Source organism: Solanum lycopersicum, chromosome 7, assembly GCF_036512215.1.
Source record: "Solanum lycopersicum chromosome 7, SLM_r2.1".
Lineage (NCBI taxonomy): Eukaryota > Viridiplantae > Streptophyta > Magnoliopsida > Solanales > Solanaceae > Solanum > Solanum lycopersicum.
Genome location: NC_090806.1, coordinates 56,071,195 through 56,086,001, shown reverse-complemented (window position 1 = coordinate 56,086,001; position 14,807 = coordinate 56,071,195). Strand labels below are relative to the sequence as shown.

General features: G+C 30.6%; 2 protein-coding genes across 2 annotated transcripts; one reads left to right on the top strand and one right to left on the bottom strand.

Annotated features, from left to right (window-relative positions):
- The first annotated feature begins 7,480 nt into the window (after window positions 1–7,480).
- Window positions 7,481–8,389, top strand: LOC104648504 (uncharacterized). The gene is made up of 2 exons (XM_010325827.2): window positions 7,481–7,831; window positions 7,949–8,389. Exons 1-2 carry the CDS (start codon window positions 7,481–7,483, stop codon window positions 8,387–8,389), a joined length of 792 nt encoding a protein of 263 aa, XP_010324129.2.
- A 919-nt stretch (window positions 8,390–9,308) lies between these two features.
- On the bottom strand, window positions 9,309–14,330 carry LOC138337517 (uncharacterized). Its single transcript, XM_069287430.1, has 9 exons — window positions 14,130–14,330; window positions 12,633–13,445; window positions 12,008–12,520; window positions 11,641–11,940; window positions 11,317–11,439; window positions 10,809–11,233; window positions 10,526–10,661; window positions 9,717–10,297; window positions 9,309–9,640 (listed from the first exon to the last, which is right to left on the bottom strand). The coding sequence occupies exons 1-9, from the start codon at window positions 14,328–14,330 to the stop codon at window positions 9,412–9,414; spliced, it is 3,321 nt and encodes a 1,106-aa protein (XP_069143531.1). The 3' UTR covers window positions 9,309–9,411.
- Window positions 14,331–14,807: the final 477 nt, after the last annotated feature.

The window sequence follows — 14,807 nt, the reverse complement described above, 5'->3', positions numbered from 1 at the left end:
AGTTAAAAGGTTAAATGTCACAAAAAAAACTAATTTATAGTGTGAATGAGTCTTTTTACCATTCTGATCAAATTATGATCAAAATTTTCTATTCAAAAGGGTTTTTCATATATATAGTGTTTTCCAACTTTTCAGCAACTGTTTTGGGTCTGATAATGACAAAAACAGTTGATAAATAATAACGAGAGAGTGAAAAAAGGGAAAATAATAAATGTGTGTGTATAGGAAATAGAGAGAAAATTAGAAAAAATAACTTTTCAAGGAAAACAAATATGGCTATTTAATGACAAATAAATATTTTTTAAAAAGAATTATCAAAAAAATAAAAATGGGCTTTTATTACCAATAGGTTATCATTGTTAGGCAATATTCTTTTTTTTTTAAAATAAAGAGTTTACCGTATGTACACAATGTATGTATAGTTATTCTAGTGGGTTTCTTACGTAAGTATGTTGTTGTAAAAAGTATTTTGAATAAAAACGATCGGATGTATATGTAATGTATTTCAATTGTATGAACAAAGTATTCTAATGTATCTATAGAGTAGGTCTTTGTATCAGATAAGTTATACATTCATATATATATCATTATACAATATTTATTCATTGCGGCAGTTCAACTTCTTCAATGAACTGATTTTTCTTTTCAATCTCAACCATCACAAATTTTCTCTAAACAGTCCCAAATTTTGATATTAGCTCTTGATCTCAGTGTTTTGAGTCTTTTGGTATATTAATCACTCAAAATGATTCAGTTTGTAGCATGTCAAATTTAAAATTTTAGCTTTAAAGCATTTTAACGACGTTAACTCAAATCTTCCTCTAAACAACTCAAAAATTTAAATATGAGCTCTTCTCGATATTTAAATTGTTTTGATATATTATTCACTCAAAACAATTTATACTTATGACAAATGGAGAAGAAAAAATAGTCATTTATTCTACTAGGTCAACTTCAAGGATATTGTCCTATTTATCATAAAATCATGCTCATATGTGCAACTTTATCTGGAGTTAATTAAAAATAATTAGCTAAGAAATAAAACAATCGATTCTATAAAATATAGATTTCAAAAGGTGGTGAATTCAGTTTTTATAAATTAAATCATGATCTAAAAATGAATGTGATGACAGTCTTCTAAACTCACCAAGACAAGCCAGTCTAAAATTCAAATGATACGAAAGGAATGTGAAATAAATCAACAATAACATAAATATGAATTTTTTTAAAGTCAATTCATAAATACTCCTAAAATTTGGTTGTCAGGTGTACAAGTCACTGATGTAATAATACAAAATTTGAAAGATAAGTACAAGTCTTAATGTCTTTATTTCTCAAATAGAACAAAACATAAAATAAGGAACAAGAGGGTTTGCCAAGATGACAAGCAGCAACCTCTTAATGTATCCTCTAAAGCCTCGAAGAAAGATGAAGAAAAATGATCACTGATCTTGGACGTATTTATATGCCTAGGATCCAGACAACACTTATGCTTTAGCTGAGTACGACGATAAATTCTTTAGTTAATAATAGTGTTTGAGTCATGTTGTTGCATTATGATTAACCAATATGATTAGAGTTTATAGGTTGAAAAACAAAAGGAAAAAATGGCACTTGTGTATCCTTAGGAATATGAAGATTTTGCCCTCTTTGTTAATTCTTGTAATCTATTTGACGTCAACTTCTCTGGAAGTTCTTTTACTTGGTAGAATTGTAGAGTAAATGAAGATTGCATTTTCAAAAGGCTTGATAGAGTAATGGTGAATCAAAGGTTTTCAAAGTTGTGTGGTAACATTAGTTTACAACGTCTTGCCGGAACAGGGTTTGACCATTCCCTATCATTATTAACTTGTGGGGGTATTATTGTTAGTCAGTCCCTTCAGGTTTCTAAAGTTCTGGATAGAAAAAAAAGACTTTCAAGAAGTGGTGGGTGTTTGAAGATGTGAATGATATATTTATTCAATTAAAGTTGAATCAAAAAAGACCTAAGCATATACTATCAAAGTGGAGCAAGAAGAAATTTGGAGACATCTTTAATCAATTGGTTATTAGGAGGAAATTGTGAAAGTAAAAGAAGAATTCTTTGAAGAATGTCCATCTCCAAAAAATAGAACAGTATTGCCGCAAGCTCAAGCTGATGTAAAGCTTCATATTCACTATGAGTAAGAGTATTGGAGGCTAAAATTAAGGATGCGATGATTTGAAAAATGAATAGAAATACTATATTTTTTTTTTATCATTGTTTGGTAAAGGGAAGAAGAAAGAAACTGACTATTATATAACATAATGATAAAAGCATATGCCTCTTGGGATATAGGGAATAAACAGATAGTAGAAGAGGCAGTGAGCTTTTTAAAGACCAATTCACAGTAGGGCTACTGATTCTTAAACATCTTTGTTATAGTATACAACCCCAAATAAAACAATATGAAAATGATAGAATGACTGCATTACCGCTAGAAATAAAATCAGAAAATGGTATTTGAGATTAATGTTGATAGTGCTTATGGTCCAGATGGGTTTGCATGTCACTTTTATCAAACATGTTGGGATATATCTAGGGAAGATATTGTGAAGGTGCTTCATGTTTTTTTTTTCAGGGTCATTGTTAATTTAAGTCTATCACTCATATTAACCTGGTCCTATTACATGAAAAAGATAGCATTTAATTTTTTTTCAGATCTTAGGCCAATCAGTTTGAATAATTAATATGATTATTTCTAGACTTCTTTGTAATAAGTTGAAGGGGATCTTGCCAAATCTAATTTCTCCTAATAGTCAGAACTCGTGAAAGGAAGAAATATCTCAAAAAATATGTTATTGACACAAGAAATAAACTTAGAGATCTTTAAGAAGCCTGCTAATTTGATCATCAAATTGGATATGATTAAAACTTATGAATGGGTGGATTGAAAGTTTCTGATTGAAGTCTTAGAGAAAGTGGACTTTAAAACCTAGATGTTGGATATGGTTTAGAGGTTGGTAGGCAGTAGTTGATACTTTGTCCTTGTTAATGGTCAGATTCATGGATATTTTCATTCCGGAAAAGAGCCTAAACTACCCTTGAAGTATCAAAAGTGGTACAAAATTACCATTCATTCACCTATTGGCTTCAAAATACCATTTTCATCCACCTATTGGTTTCAAAATACCCCTTCTTATCCACCTTTTGGTTCAAAACTAACCACTTATTTAACGATTATATATTTCAACCATTTAAATAATTTTTCTAATACATGACTCTCAACTATTGTTATAATTTAATTTATTAATATAATTTATGAATCAATCTACCACCCATTACTAATTAAATCACGCCCAATTAATAAATCCACCCCATTACTAATGCAACAACAGAAAACTATTGCGTGTTTCTAAAACTTTGAGACGGAAATATCTATAGAAGTACATTATCATATATTAAGGTTCTCATTCAAAACATATTATAATTCAAGTGTCTAAAATAAAATTGTCGATAAACTTAAAAGTATGACTATGTTCATCTAAGTTATTTATTCCTCTCGATTATGTGATGTTACTTAACAGATAACTTTTTTTAAAAAGAATATATTAAAGTATTTAAAACAAATAATAATTTTTTATAAAATTATATTTAAAAAGTGAACAAATTAATTCGGGGTGTACTACTTCTTTACCTTTAATCATAAAATTCGAATTCAAGCTTGAAAGAGAATCCTATTGAAAGTGTCCTAAATAATCGACTCAACCTAAATTTAATTGGGGCTTTAATTCAAACTAAATAATTTTGGATGTCATTTTTAGGAATCTGTAATTTCATCGTGTTTTAGTAGTGTTTAGGGCCATTCTGATATTATAATTTGTTTATTAATTGGATGGAATTTAATTAATAATGGGTCGGTAGTAAATTGATTTATAAATGATATTAATAAATTAAATTATATCTAATCGTCGAGCGCCAACTATTTTAAAAAAATTAAATAGTTAAGATATGAAACCGTTAAATAAGTGGTCAATTTTGAATCCAAAGGTGGATGTCAAGGGTATTTTAGAGTCAATAGGTGGATGAAGGGTAATTGTGTATCATTTTCAATACTTCAAAGATATTTTAGGTCATTTTCCGTTTTCATTCTATTAGAGGGGTAAATTGGAGGGATCCCTTATCTCCTGCACTTTTATCTTAACAGCATAAATGTTAACAAAAACTTTTAATCATTTTTTTACTACTATGAATTTAAGAGTTTTGAATTATTTAAATGGAGTGATCAATTAAATCATCTTTTTTATGTAGATAACACCATCATATTTACATCTGCAGACAAGAGGTCTCTGCAATTAATAATGGTAACTCTTCAACTGTATGAAGCTTAGTCATGCTAACTTATTAATAAAAGGAAGATTTATTTTACATGTTCAACAAGCTTGCACAAGCTATCATTCAAGTGGTCGAGATACTACAGGGTTTACTAAAGGATACTTTTTTTTTAACCTTAAATATCCTATTGGAAATGCTAAAAAGAATAAGGTCCACTTTTCAGAATTGATTAAGAAGATTCAATGCAAATTGCAGGTTTGGAAGGGAAAAATATTTTTTTAGAGGTAAAATAGTGTTAATAATCATGTATTACAAAGTATTCTTATATACTTGTTATCAGTTATTTGTCCCAAAATAGTGTTATTTATTATATTCATAGGTTTTTTTTTTAAATTGCCAAGGAATTTCAAGGAGAGTGAAAAGGTTAAACACTGAATTGATTTAGATGACATATGTTTACCAAAGATGAAAGGAGGGCTTTATTTTAGATCTATATTTGATGTTTCTAAGGTACTCTTTGTTAAATTATGGTGAAATTTTTGGACACTAGTACATTGTTAAGATATAGCCCAAAAGTACTAGAACGGAAAGGGGATTCTCAGGTATGAAAACTCAAGCTACATGCGAAAGATCTCATGGACCAAGAGATTTGGTAGGAACCCATGATTTCTCGACGTAGTTTTTGTTTTGATAACTGGACACAATTGGAGGCATTACACTACTACTAGCTCATTGACCATGTTCATGGTCACATAGATGATATAAGAGCCTGTTTGGCTCAGCTTAAAAGCTGGTCAAACTGACTTAAAAGCTGGTTTTTGACTTATTTAACTGTTTGACAATACTCAAAATAGCTTATTTTAAGTTAAAAAAAACTTATTTTAAGCCAAAAGTTAAAAGCTGGGGTAGGGGTGCTTTTTTTTTTTAGCTTATAAGCTGTTTTAAGTTGACCATATTTTTATGTTTTTTCCCTTAATATTTTTATGTATAAATTTAAGGAATCCCATAGTGTAATTCAATAATTACATTCTGTCCCGATAAGTTTAATAATTACAAAAAATCCCTTAAAATTGCTGAGTCGTGATACTTTAGAAAGTTGTGATACATGGTAAATGATACATAGTAACTTAAAAATGTTAAGAAAAAATAGGGGATAAAAACGGTAAATTTAAAGCTGTTACTAAAACAGCTTAATTTGTGGTAACAGATCATTAATCAGCATTAAATCAGCACTTAATTGGATATTAATTTCATAATTTGAAAATCAAAGATTGCATCAGTTATTTAGAAAACAATTGGAGCTGCCGAAATTTTTTTGTTGTTGCAGTGGGTTTTTGAAGATGAATACTTCGATTTTGATGAGACATTCCGGAATTTGGGTGAACGAATTGCAGTATGAAAATTACAAAATTGATGGAATCGTTGTTGGAGATTCAATTTCGTTTTTCAATCTCAAAGCAGCAATTGCGGCCGAGTTGAACATTGATGTATCAAGGAAAGAAATTGAAATTCGATACATTGTAGAAGGTAACTCCTGTCCGATGAAACTTAAGAACGACATGAGTGTTAAACTATATTTTGAACTGAAAAAAAACGAGCCTGGATTTTCAATATATCCATTATGTATTGACACAATTGAGAAGAATAGTGGTACTGTACATAACTTTGATGGAAGAAGTGGAGAAATAACGTGTGTAGAAGGCACAACAAATGATATACAGGCTTTGGCAATAGTTGAAAATAGCTTATTTGAGACACATGAAAATTCAGAAGTTGGAGTTGCAAATGTTATAATCAATTCAGATATTGTTGATGTGAAGACAGGTCAGATATACAAGGATAAAGCAACACTTGTAGATGTGATGACGAAATATAAGATAAAGAACAACTTCAACTGCAAAATGAAGAGGTCTGATCAACAAAGGTATGACAGTATTTTGATATTTTAATGTATCATGTGTTGTTTTATAATTTAATTAGTACATGAAACATTACTGTTCTATATGAAAACCTGCAAGTTTCATATGTTATTTTATAATCTAATGTATCATCATTTCAGGAATTTGTTTTTGATACATTGAAATAAGTATATTTGATACTTGAAAGTACTACTACTGATATAGTAAGGACTGTATCATTTTAAACAGTCATATCACAAATAGTGGATAAATTTCATTAAAGTTTGATACTTTTCTTAAAAATTGGTTGATACTTTTTGTGTGATTCATTGTTTGATTACTGTTGAATATATTATATATGATGTATTTGATATGTGTATTAATATGCTTAAAAAATGTACACAGCTATGTGTTGGTATGCTTTTCAGACAAATGTGGTTGGACTATGAAGGCGTCGTGCAGGAAAAAATCTGATATATTCATTGTTAGAAATTTCAATAGTGAACATACATGTCCGATGAGGGAGAGGGTATTAACCAAAGTCCAAGCAACAGTGGGATTTGTAAGTGGAGTGACAGCTCCAAAATTGGTCAATTATAAACGAATTTATACACCAAGGGATATAATTGATGATATCAGAGAATATTATGGTGTTGAAATATCTTACCAGCAAGCATGACGTGCTAAAGAACGTGCACTCTCCATGATTAGAGGAAAACCATCTGCTAGATATAGACGGATGCCGCGATACATACACATGTTAAAAACTGTGTATCCAGATTCTTATATAAGAATGCATAAGACTGAAGAGGATGAATTTATGTATCTGTTCATCGCCTTAAGACCATTCATTAGGGGATTTAAATACTGCAGACCAGTAGTTGTTGTGGATGGTGCACATCTGAGTGGAGCTTACAAAGGGACATTTGTATCAGCAAGCACACTTGATGGCGCAGGTATTTTTTATTTATAGTAATGATGTCTTTTTATATATTAAGTATCAAATAATATAATGTGTGTGTAATCAGGTTGCATATTTCCATTGGCATATGGTGTTGTTGACACCGAAAATGATTGTTCGTGGAAATGGTTTTTCGAATAGTTCAAACATGCATTTGGCGATAGAAAAGATATGTGTGTTGTTTCAGATAGAAATGAGAGTATCATGAAGAGTGTAAGGATTGTGTTCCCCGATGTACCTCATTATGCATGCATCTGGCATCTTTGGAAGAATGTATGTGGAAACTTCAAAAGGAGCAAAAAGGTCATAAGTGATCTATTCTACTCTATGGCCAAGTCATATAGAAAGGAAGATTTTGATAAGTTGATGGCTAAGGTTGATAGAATTGATCACAGGGTTAAGGAGTACCTTGAATATGAAGGTTACGAAAAGTGGTCAAGAGTTCATGCAACAGTAAACAGAGGTAGAATGATGACTTCAAACATTGCAGAATGTATCAATGGTTGTCTTGTTGAAGCACGCCAATTAACTATATTAGTATTCTTGGAAGAGGTTAGAATTCTTTTTGGATCTTGGCATTGCAAAAACAGAGAAGTAGTCTCATACACAAAGGACACATTAGGTAGAAAATTTGAGGAATTGTTGATTATAAACGCGGCTAAAAGTTCAAAAATGGAGGTATGTATCATTATATGATACTTTATATTATATATATCTAATTTTGTGTATCATTATGCTTTTTTAACATGATTTGGTTTTTAAAAGTTATATATTTAAAATTTTTAATGTACACAGGTTGTTCCATCATCTGAGTTTATTTTCTCGGTTTATGAAAATGGAAGAAGATATATTGTTTGTCTTGAGCGGAAAGTATGTTGTTGTGGTAGATTTCAACTAGATGAGATACCTTGTTCACATGCAATCGCTGTATTGAAAAAAAAGAATGTCACCGATATGAATCCGTATTGCTCTGATTATTACAAGCCTGATGCGTTGGCAAAAACATATGAAATTCCAATGGTGCCAATGCCAGATAAGAAAGATTGGTCAGATCCTAAACACGTGGTAGCTGAAACTGTGTATCCACCTAGATACAGAAGATCATCTGGACGACCAAGAAAAAGAAGAAGAAAGAATGCAGATGAAAAGATTTCGGTGAACACTAACTGTTGTGGACAATGTGGACAAGAAGGGCACAACAAAAGAACTTGTACTTTCTACCTAAAAGAGAAGTGAATTTGTCGTAATGTTTCTATGATATAAAGAATAATTTATCACGTAAACATTTTAATGAATTTCAGTTTTAATTACGACTGCAAATTGAACACTTTGTGTTTAGATAAATAAACGTACAAACATGTGGTAATTACATTTGAAGTCGTGCTTATGATTATAAATACTTTCTTATTATTGGTGTTGATAAAAATACTTGTGTCAATATTTGTTTTGAATATATAAATCTTATGCTACAGTAAGATAACATAATGTACATGATACATATGGTTAATCTAGTGTATCATGTACATTTATTGTGTATTTTTTATACACATTGTTTATATAAAGTATCATGTACTTCTAGTGTGTATCATTGGTTTGCACAATGATACATCTCCATTAGATAAAAAATACAAATATATTGTTAATGTTATTGAGTACTTTAGAATGACTATAAATCATGTATCATGTGAATTTATATAATTTAACTTGTGTAATGCTTTTTTTGATATGCTTTTATTGAAATATACAGTAAATAACTTTCCTTTAAAAAAATAATAGCAATTCATATGAATATGCTATTCAATTTACCTAAATATCTTGTAAAATTTAAGGATTAGAGTGTAACATATTGTACATTATACATACGGTTTGGCCAATGTATCAGTTATTTTTAGTGTGTTTCTGGTACATATGTATCATTTGGTTTTGGCAATGTATCATCTAGATTAAATAAAAAATTTAAAAATCTTTATGTCTATGTTTGATTATAAATACTTTGATTATACTTTATTAAATGATTTAAACCTGGTTTTGTCAGTATATTTATTATGTCTATTTTTAATTAAAAATTTAAAAATCTTTACGTCTATCATTTGATATTTATATCTTCAATATAAACAAATTTGTTACGTAATGTGAAAAAAAATATTCATGGAAATTGACAAAACCAAAAAAATAACATTAAAAAGGATAAAAATAGTTGTTCAATAACATATAAAAATAATAAATATAACATTAAAACATTGTTTTATCATGAAATGCTACGCTATGTGAACTAAATCTTCTTCTGGTGGTGGTGTGACTACGCCCCTGGATTTTGGTGGATCATCATTGTCGCTAACATATCCGCACTTAGCCTTCTCACTTCCATAACTCCACAGCAATGCTCCATATCTTTGACGCAGGTAATCAGGATTAAAATCAGCATAAGATATATTGATTTGGTCACTGATATACTCGGCAAATGCAGTAACATATAACCCACAGTCTCTACAAAAAATACAGAATAAATTAAAAACTTAATGATACATTAAAAAGGGCAAATGAAAAAATTCTTAATACTTACAGGCTATCGCTTTCCTGTGTAGGGATGTCTTGTGCAAATTCTATCATGAAAGGAACTTGAGGCTCCAGAAGTGAGCCATTATTGTTGTCTTTATATGCTTGACAATCAGCAAATTTTGTGCGTTCATTTTCTTCAAAAAATCCACTGTCAAGTAGGTATGAAGGAAGCATTTTAGACAACATCTTGATCTCATGAGGAATTGTTTGTTTCCTTGTGCTAATTGATGAGTCAAAAACCCTTATCAACCTGTTTTTCAACTCAACAACAGCCAACACCCAATGGAATTGTTGATCACAGTTAATTGGGATGTAGACCTCATCTACAAGATGCCATGGTAAAGCAGCTGGTATTCCAAACCCTTTGATGATGTTAATTATTGACCTCTCATGTACAGATACAACTGAAGCGCGATCAATATGTTCTTGTGTAGTAAGACTATCATCATCATCGTCCATGTAATATCTATCATAACAGTTTTTTACATGTGACATGAACAAACAGTGGGTTGTTGTGTATCTGTATTGATCCATGCTGCAAAGTTTTGATTTTTTACGAAGGTAGTAAAAAATCACATCGATGTGCTATAAATAAAATGAAAACAGAGTAAGAAATTATTTACATCTAAACAATATAAAAAAAGAAATATAATTATGTGAATATAGTATGATACTTTTGCAAATTAAATAGTATGATACTTATACATAATGTATCATTGCTAATTAAATAGTATGATACTTATAGATAATGTATCATGATGTTATAATATAGTTATGACTGATACATATTTCATAAATAGTTTAATATTTTACCTCATCAGACCAACACTTGTTTGGCTGTGACATGACATAAAACCAATTCTTGTTCATTGGAAAAGCAACAACAAAGTCCATCATCGTAAATCCAAAAGAAGAAGATCTTGATCTGTATTTATCGTCCGATGGGTTCCTGCATATATGATACATAAGTTTTCAATGTATGTACATGATACATAACACTCAATTATTTACAGTTTTTATATAACAAAGTATCATGAATTAGTTGTATATAAAATGATTACGCCTAACACTGAGAAAAAAAATGTATAAAACTTACTTATTGTTATGATTTTTTAGAAGCCCCCTCAACAACCAATTCATGTAATCCTCAATCAGTTTCGGTGAAACTTTATCTGCAATGCCACATCCTTCGAACGGGAAATGGAGTCGAGCCATATCCTTCAATTTCTCTTTTCCCTTTTCGCTTGACCCAAAAGAAGTACAATATGGAGATTGAATCCTTCTCGAAGGCATTCTATTTCTATGCGCAGGAGTGACTGCATCAGTTTTAAGAGCAATCTCCGTTATTGGAATTTCAGTGGGTAATTGACTGTCGGTCAACAAGTACTGGCTGCTAGTTATATTCTTTGGATCATAAGAATATAATGGTCTAGCATTGGTAGCATCTTTACCCAAATCTTTGATAAGCGCATCTATTGCTGCTTGAGTTGATGACGATATTGTTGTTGAAGTTGAAGAATTCTGTATAATATGATGTAATGATTTTTAGAATAAATTTGTGTGTAATGAAATTGTGTGTCATAAATCAAAATTGAAAAATGTACCGATGAATCCGTTGTTGTTTTTTCGGGCAACACATGAGGGATGTTGTGATGAACATTGTCGTCAGCGGCTTGGTCCATGATATGTTCATTTAAATCTTGGTGCGACTGATGTGCGTCACCATCCTGAATATGCAGTTTTGAAATAAAAACTGTTAATATAATTTGTGCTGATACGTAACATTGATAACAATCACATGATACATAGTATTGATTAAATATGTATGATACATGACAGAATACAAAATGAGAAAAAAATGATCATGATACAAAGCATTGACTATATGTGCATGATACACAACATACCCAATGTATCATAAACATTACCTTTGGATCACTGACTATTGGTTCACCCTCATTTACGGCAACACCAACACCATCCACATCGACATCCCCTGCATCGTCGACGATATGATGCTCACCATTTTTACCAGAAAAACCACCACCATCCTCAGCTACACCACCCATATCATCGAGATCAACTGGTATTTGCTGAGATGTTTGTTTGTCAGACTGAAATGTGCTTGTATCAGCCTGAAAATTGATGTTCTCTTTGCTAATAGATTGCATCAGCTGGGAGTGATTTGCTTTTATCAAAATAATCAATTCCTCAAATTTCTTGTCAACCTAAAAATTGTAGATACATTTAGGATAAATAAAAGTTTGTTTAAAAATTACAAAATAATTTACTTACGTAAGTTTTCAAATATCCTTTCAACTCTTCAATATGAGGAATTATATTGTTGACATTCTGTGAATCTGCATATCCATGAACATCAGCAGCCGGGTTCTGAGAAACGTCTGGAACAGAACCATGTACATCAGCAGCCGATTTCGGTGACACTTGTGGAACAGAACCATGTACATCATCAGCATTCGAATGTTGAGGCAGACTTGACATGGAAACATGTACATCATCATCCGGTGTCGGAGACACATTTGATTGATCAGGCTGTTTCTGTTCTGACACCTTCTTTTTTTGAATAATCGATTTTTTTCTTCTTTTTGGCGGTGGTGGAGGAGATGTATCAGACACTCTAGAATATGTCCTCAATAACTGTTCTGGTGGTCTTGTGGAGAAATCATCTAAATCATCTTGATCGTTTGGTTGTACTAATGGTATTGATGTAGAATGAGCATGTTCAACTTGAGCAATATCAAAAGCTTCAATTTCCTCTGCTGTTGGGACAATGTTTGAACATGCATTCTAAATGTATCACAAACACATAAGATAATTTAACTGTTAGATACAGTAATAATTCATAATGTATCACAAAGACATAAATAGCGATATTCCATATACAAAAATAAAATTTTACCTTTTGGAAAATGGTGGACATAAGCATTTCAAACTTTGCCTTTTCAGACAAAACTCTCCAATTGCATATTCTTGGGATGACATTGCGTTCTCTCACAGCTATTTCTGAATTTAAATTGGATGCACATTCGTATATCCAAACATTTAGTGCATATGGCATCCCATATAATCGGTACAACTTTTTACTAACGTCAAAATCCTGTCTAAGTGAACCAATTAGTTTGGAAAATGATAGCTGACCCCAAGGAAAATGTTGATATCTACCATCTTCAACCATTAGAAAGTCGACAATAGATATCGCTGTGTTATCAATAGTAGCTAATACAAATGTATGAATAAAGAACAGTATAGACATTTGGAGTGCATCCTGATTGCTCTCCCAATTACCCATCTTAAACCTTTGAACTAGTTGATGCTTTGTAACACTATTGACTGCACCAGGGAAATACTTTTTAAAAAGCATACAATTAGTTTGTTCTGGGTATTTGAAATCATTGGTATTTCCTCTGACCTTAAGTCCTGTTAATAATGCAAAATCATCTAAACCAAATTTCAGGACACACCCGTTGGAATGTCTAATATGCAACACATTAGGGTTGCTTTGTTCCAATTCTAAAAGCAATAAGCATTTAGTTATTTGGCCCTGAAAATTACATTTAGAGATGTCTAAAAAGGTTCCAAAAATTGTATCCTTAAACATTTGGATAACATTATCCCCCACGTATTTTTCAAAGTCCTTTAGGAAATTGTTGTTAAAGTTGACAGCAAACCTTATGGGATGTGTTGGTATCTTTTTAATCTTGTACTTCAGTGGCTGCAATTTGAAAATAAAACCGCAAATTAAAACGATATAGAAATATAACTACTAAATAAAACAACTAATAACTTAATGATACATGGTTTCAGTTTTCAGAATTTCATACTATATGAAAAACATGTGATACATGTCTATAACATGTATCGTTGAATTAAATAAAACATTATAACATGTGATACATGTCTAATACATGTATCATAAACAGCGACTAAACAACATACACAAAGAATCTATATGTATCATCAACTATATCTGATGAAGCATTTATTAAACTTAATGAATGATACATTATAACAAGTTTCAAAACATGTATGAGTAAATCAACTAAACAACTAATACCTTACTGATACATGATATCATACAGGAATTCATACTACATGCAGAACATGTGATACATAGCTACTACATGTATCATTATATTGACTAAACAATGTACACACAGATTCAACATGTATCATCAAGCACAGATTATACTTTACTACACTTATTGAATGATACATTATAATAATTTTCAAAAACCTAATGATACATATAAAATATTATGAAACACAACAAATTCACGTATCAGTTGACCATCTAAAACACTATACACCCTTTTTAAAATGTATCAGCAAGCACACTTGATTCCTTAAAAATTTTACTAATTTAAACAACACCATTTTTAAGTACCAAAATACTAACCCGAGACAATGTAGGCCTAACAACAGTGTTTGCTGCTTCTTTTTTCCTTTTTGGTTGTATTTTTACAACCTTTGATGTTTCGCCATGGTCTTTGTTTGAATCCTTTTGAAGATTCATAGGATCATGCAAAGACTTTTTCCTATTTTCTTTCCAATTATCATTATCGGAATCATATATCCTTCTATTAATTGACGGATCCATTACTATGAAGTAATAGAACAATTAACAAAAACGAAAAAGAGAAGAATATACGAATTGATGATGGATTAACTATAAAAAGGGTCTGGGTTCTTACGATTCAATATTAGGAAGAAATAGTCGAATATGGATTAAGAATAAAAAGAAGAAAATAGAAAAATCTGCTGGGTTGAGAAGATTCAAAGTTATGAAGAAATAGTGGGATGAAGACGATTAAGGAAAAAAAAAAGAAGTGAAAGGTGACTTTGGTAAGAACAAAACGGTAGAATGCAGTGGAAGTTACCCTACTTCCATATTTTTTGAATTTTGAAATTCAAAATTTCAAAATTTGTTCTTTTATTTAAATTTAATTAAATTTAATAATTCAAAATTAAAAAGCTGATTAAAAGGTTGAGTGTTTAAATGGAAAAAATTTAAAATTCAAAAACTGATTTAAGAGGTTGAGTGTTTTAATGGAGAAAAAATAGGCATTAAAATTGG

Excerpts from the sequence above, each read along its gene's own strand:
- LOC104648504 (XM_010325827.2), top strand. The coding sequence starts at position 7,481 with ATGGCCAAGTCATATAGAAAGGAAGATTTTGATAAGTTGATGGCTAAG. Across the intron at positions 7,832-7,948 it reads CTAAAAGTTCAAAAATGGAG|GTTGTTCCATCATCTGAGTT; the intron begins GTATGTATCATT and ends TAATGTACACAG.
- LOC138337517 (XM_069287430.1), bottom strand. The coding sequence starts at position 14,330 with ATGGATCCGTCAATTAATAGAAGGATATATGATTCCGATAATGATAAT. Across the intron at positions 12,521-12,632 it reads TGTCCACCATTTTCCAAAAG|AATGCATGTTCAAACATTGT; the intron begins GTAAAATTTTAT and ends TGATACATTTAG. Across the intron at positions 10,662-10,808 it reads CTAAAAAATCATAACAATAA|GAACCCATCGGACGATAAAT; the intron begins GTAAGTTTTATA and ends TCATATATGCAG.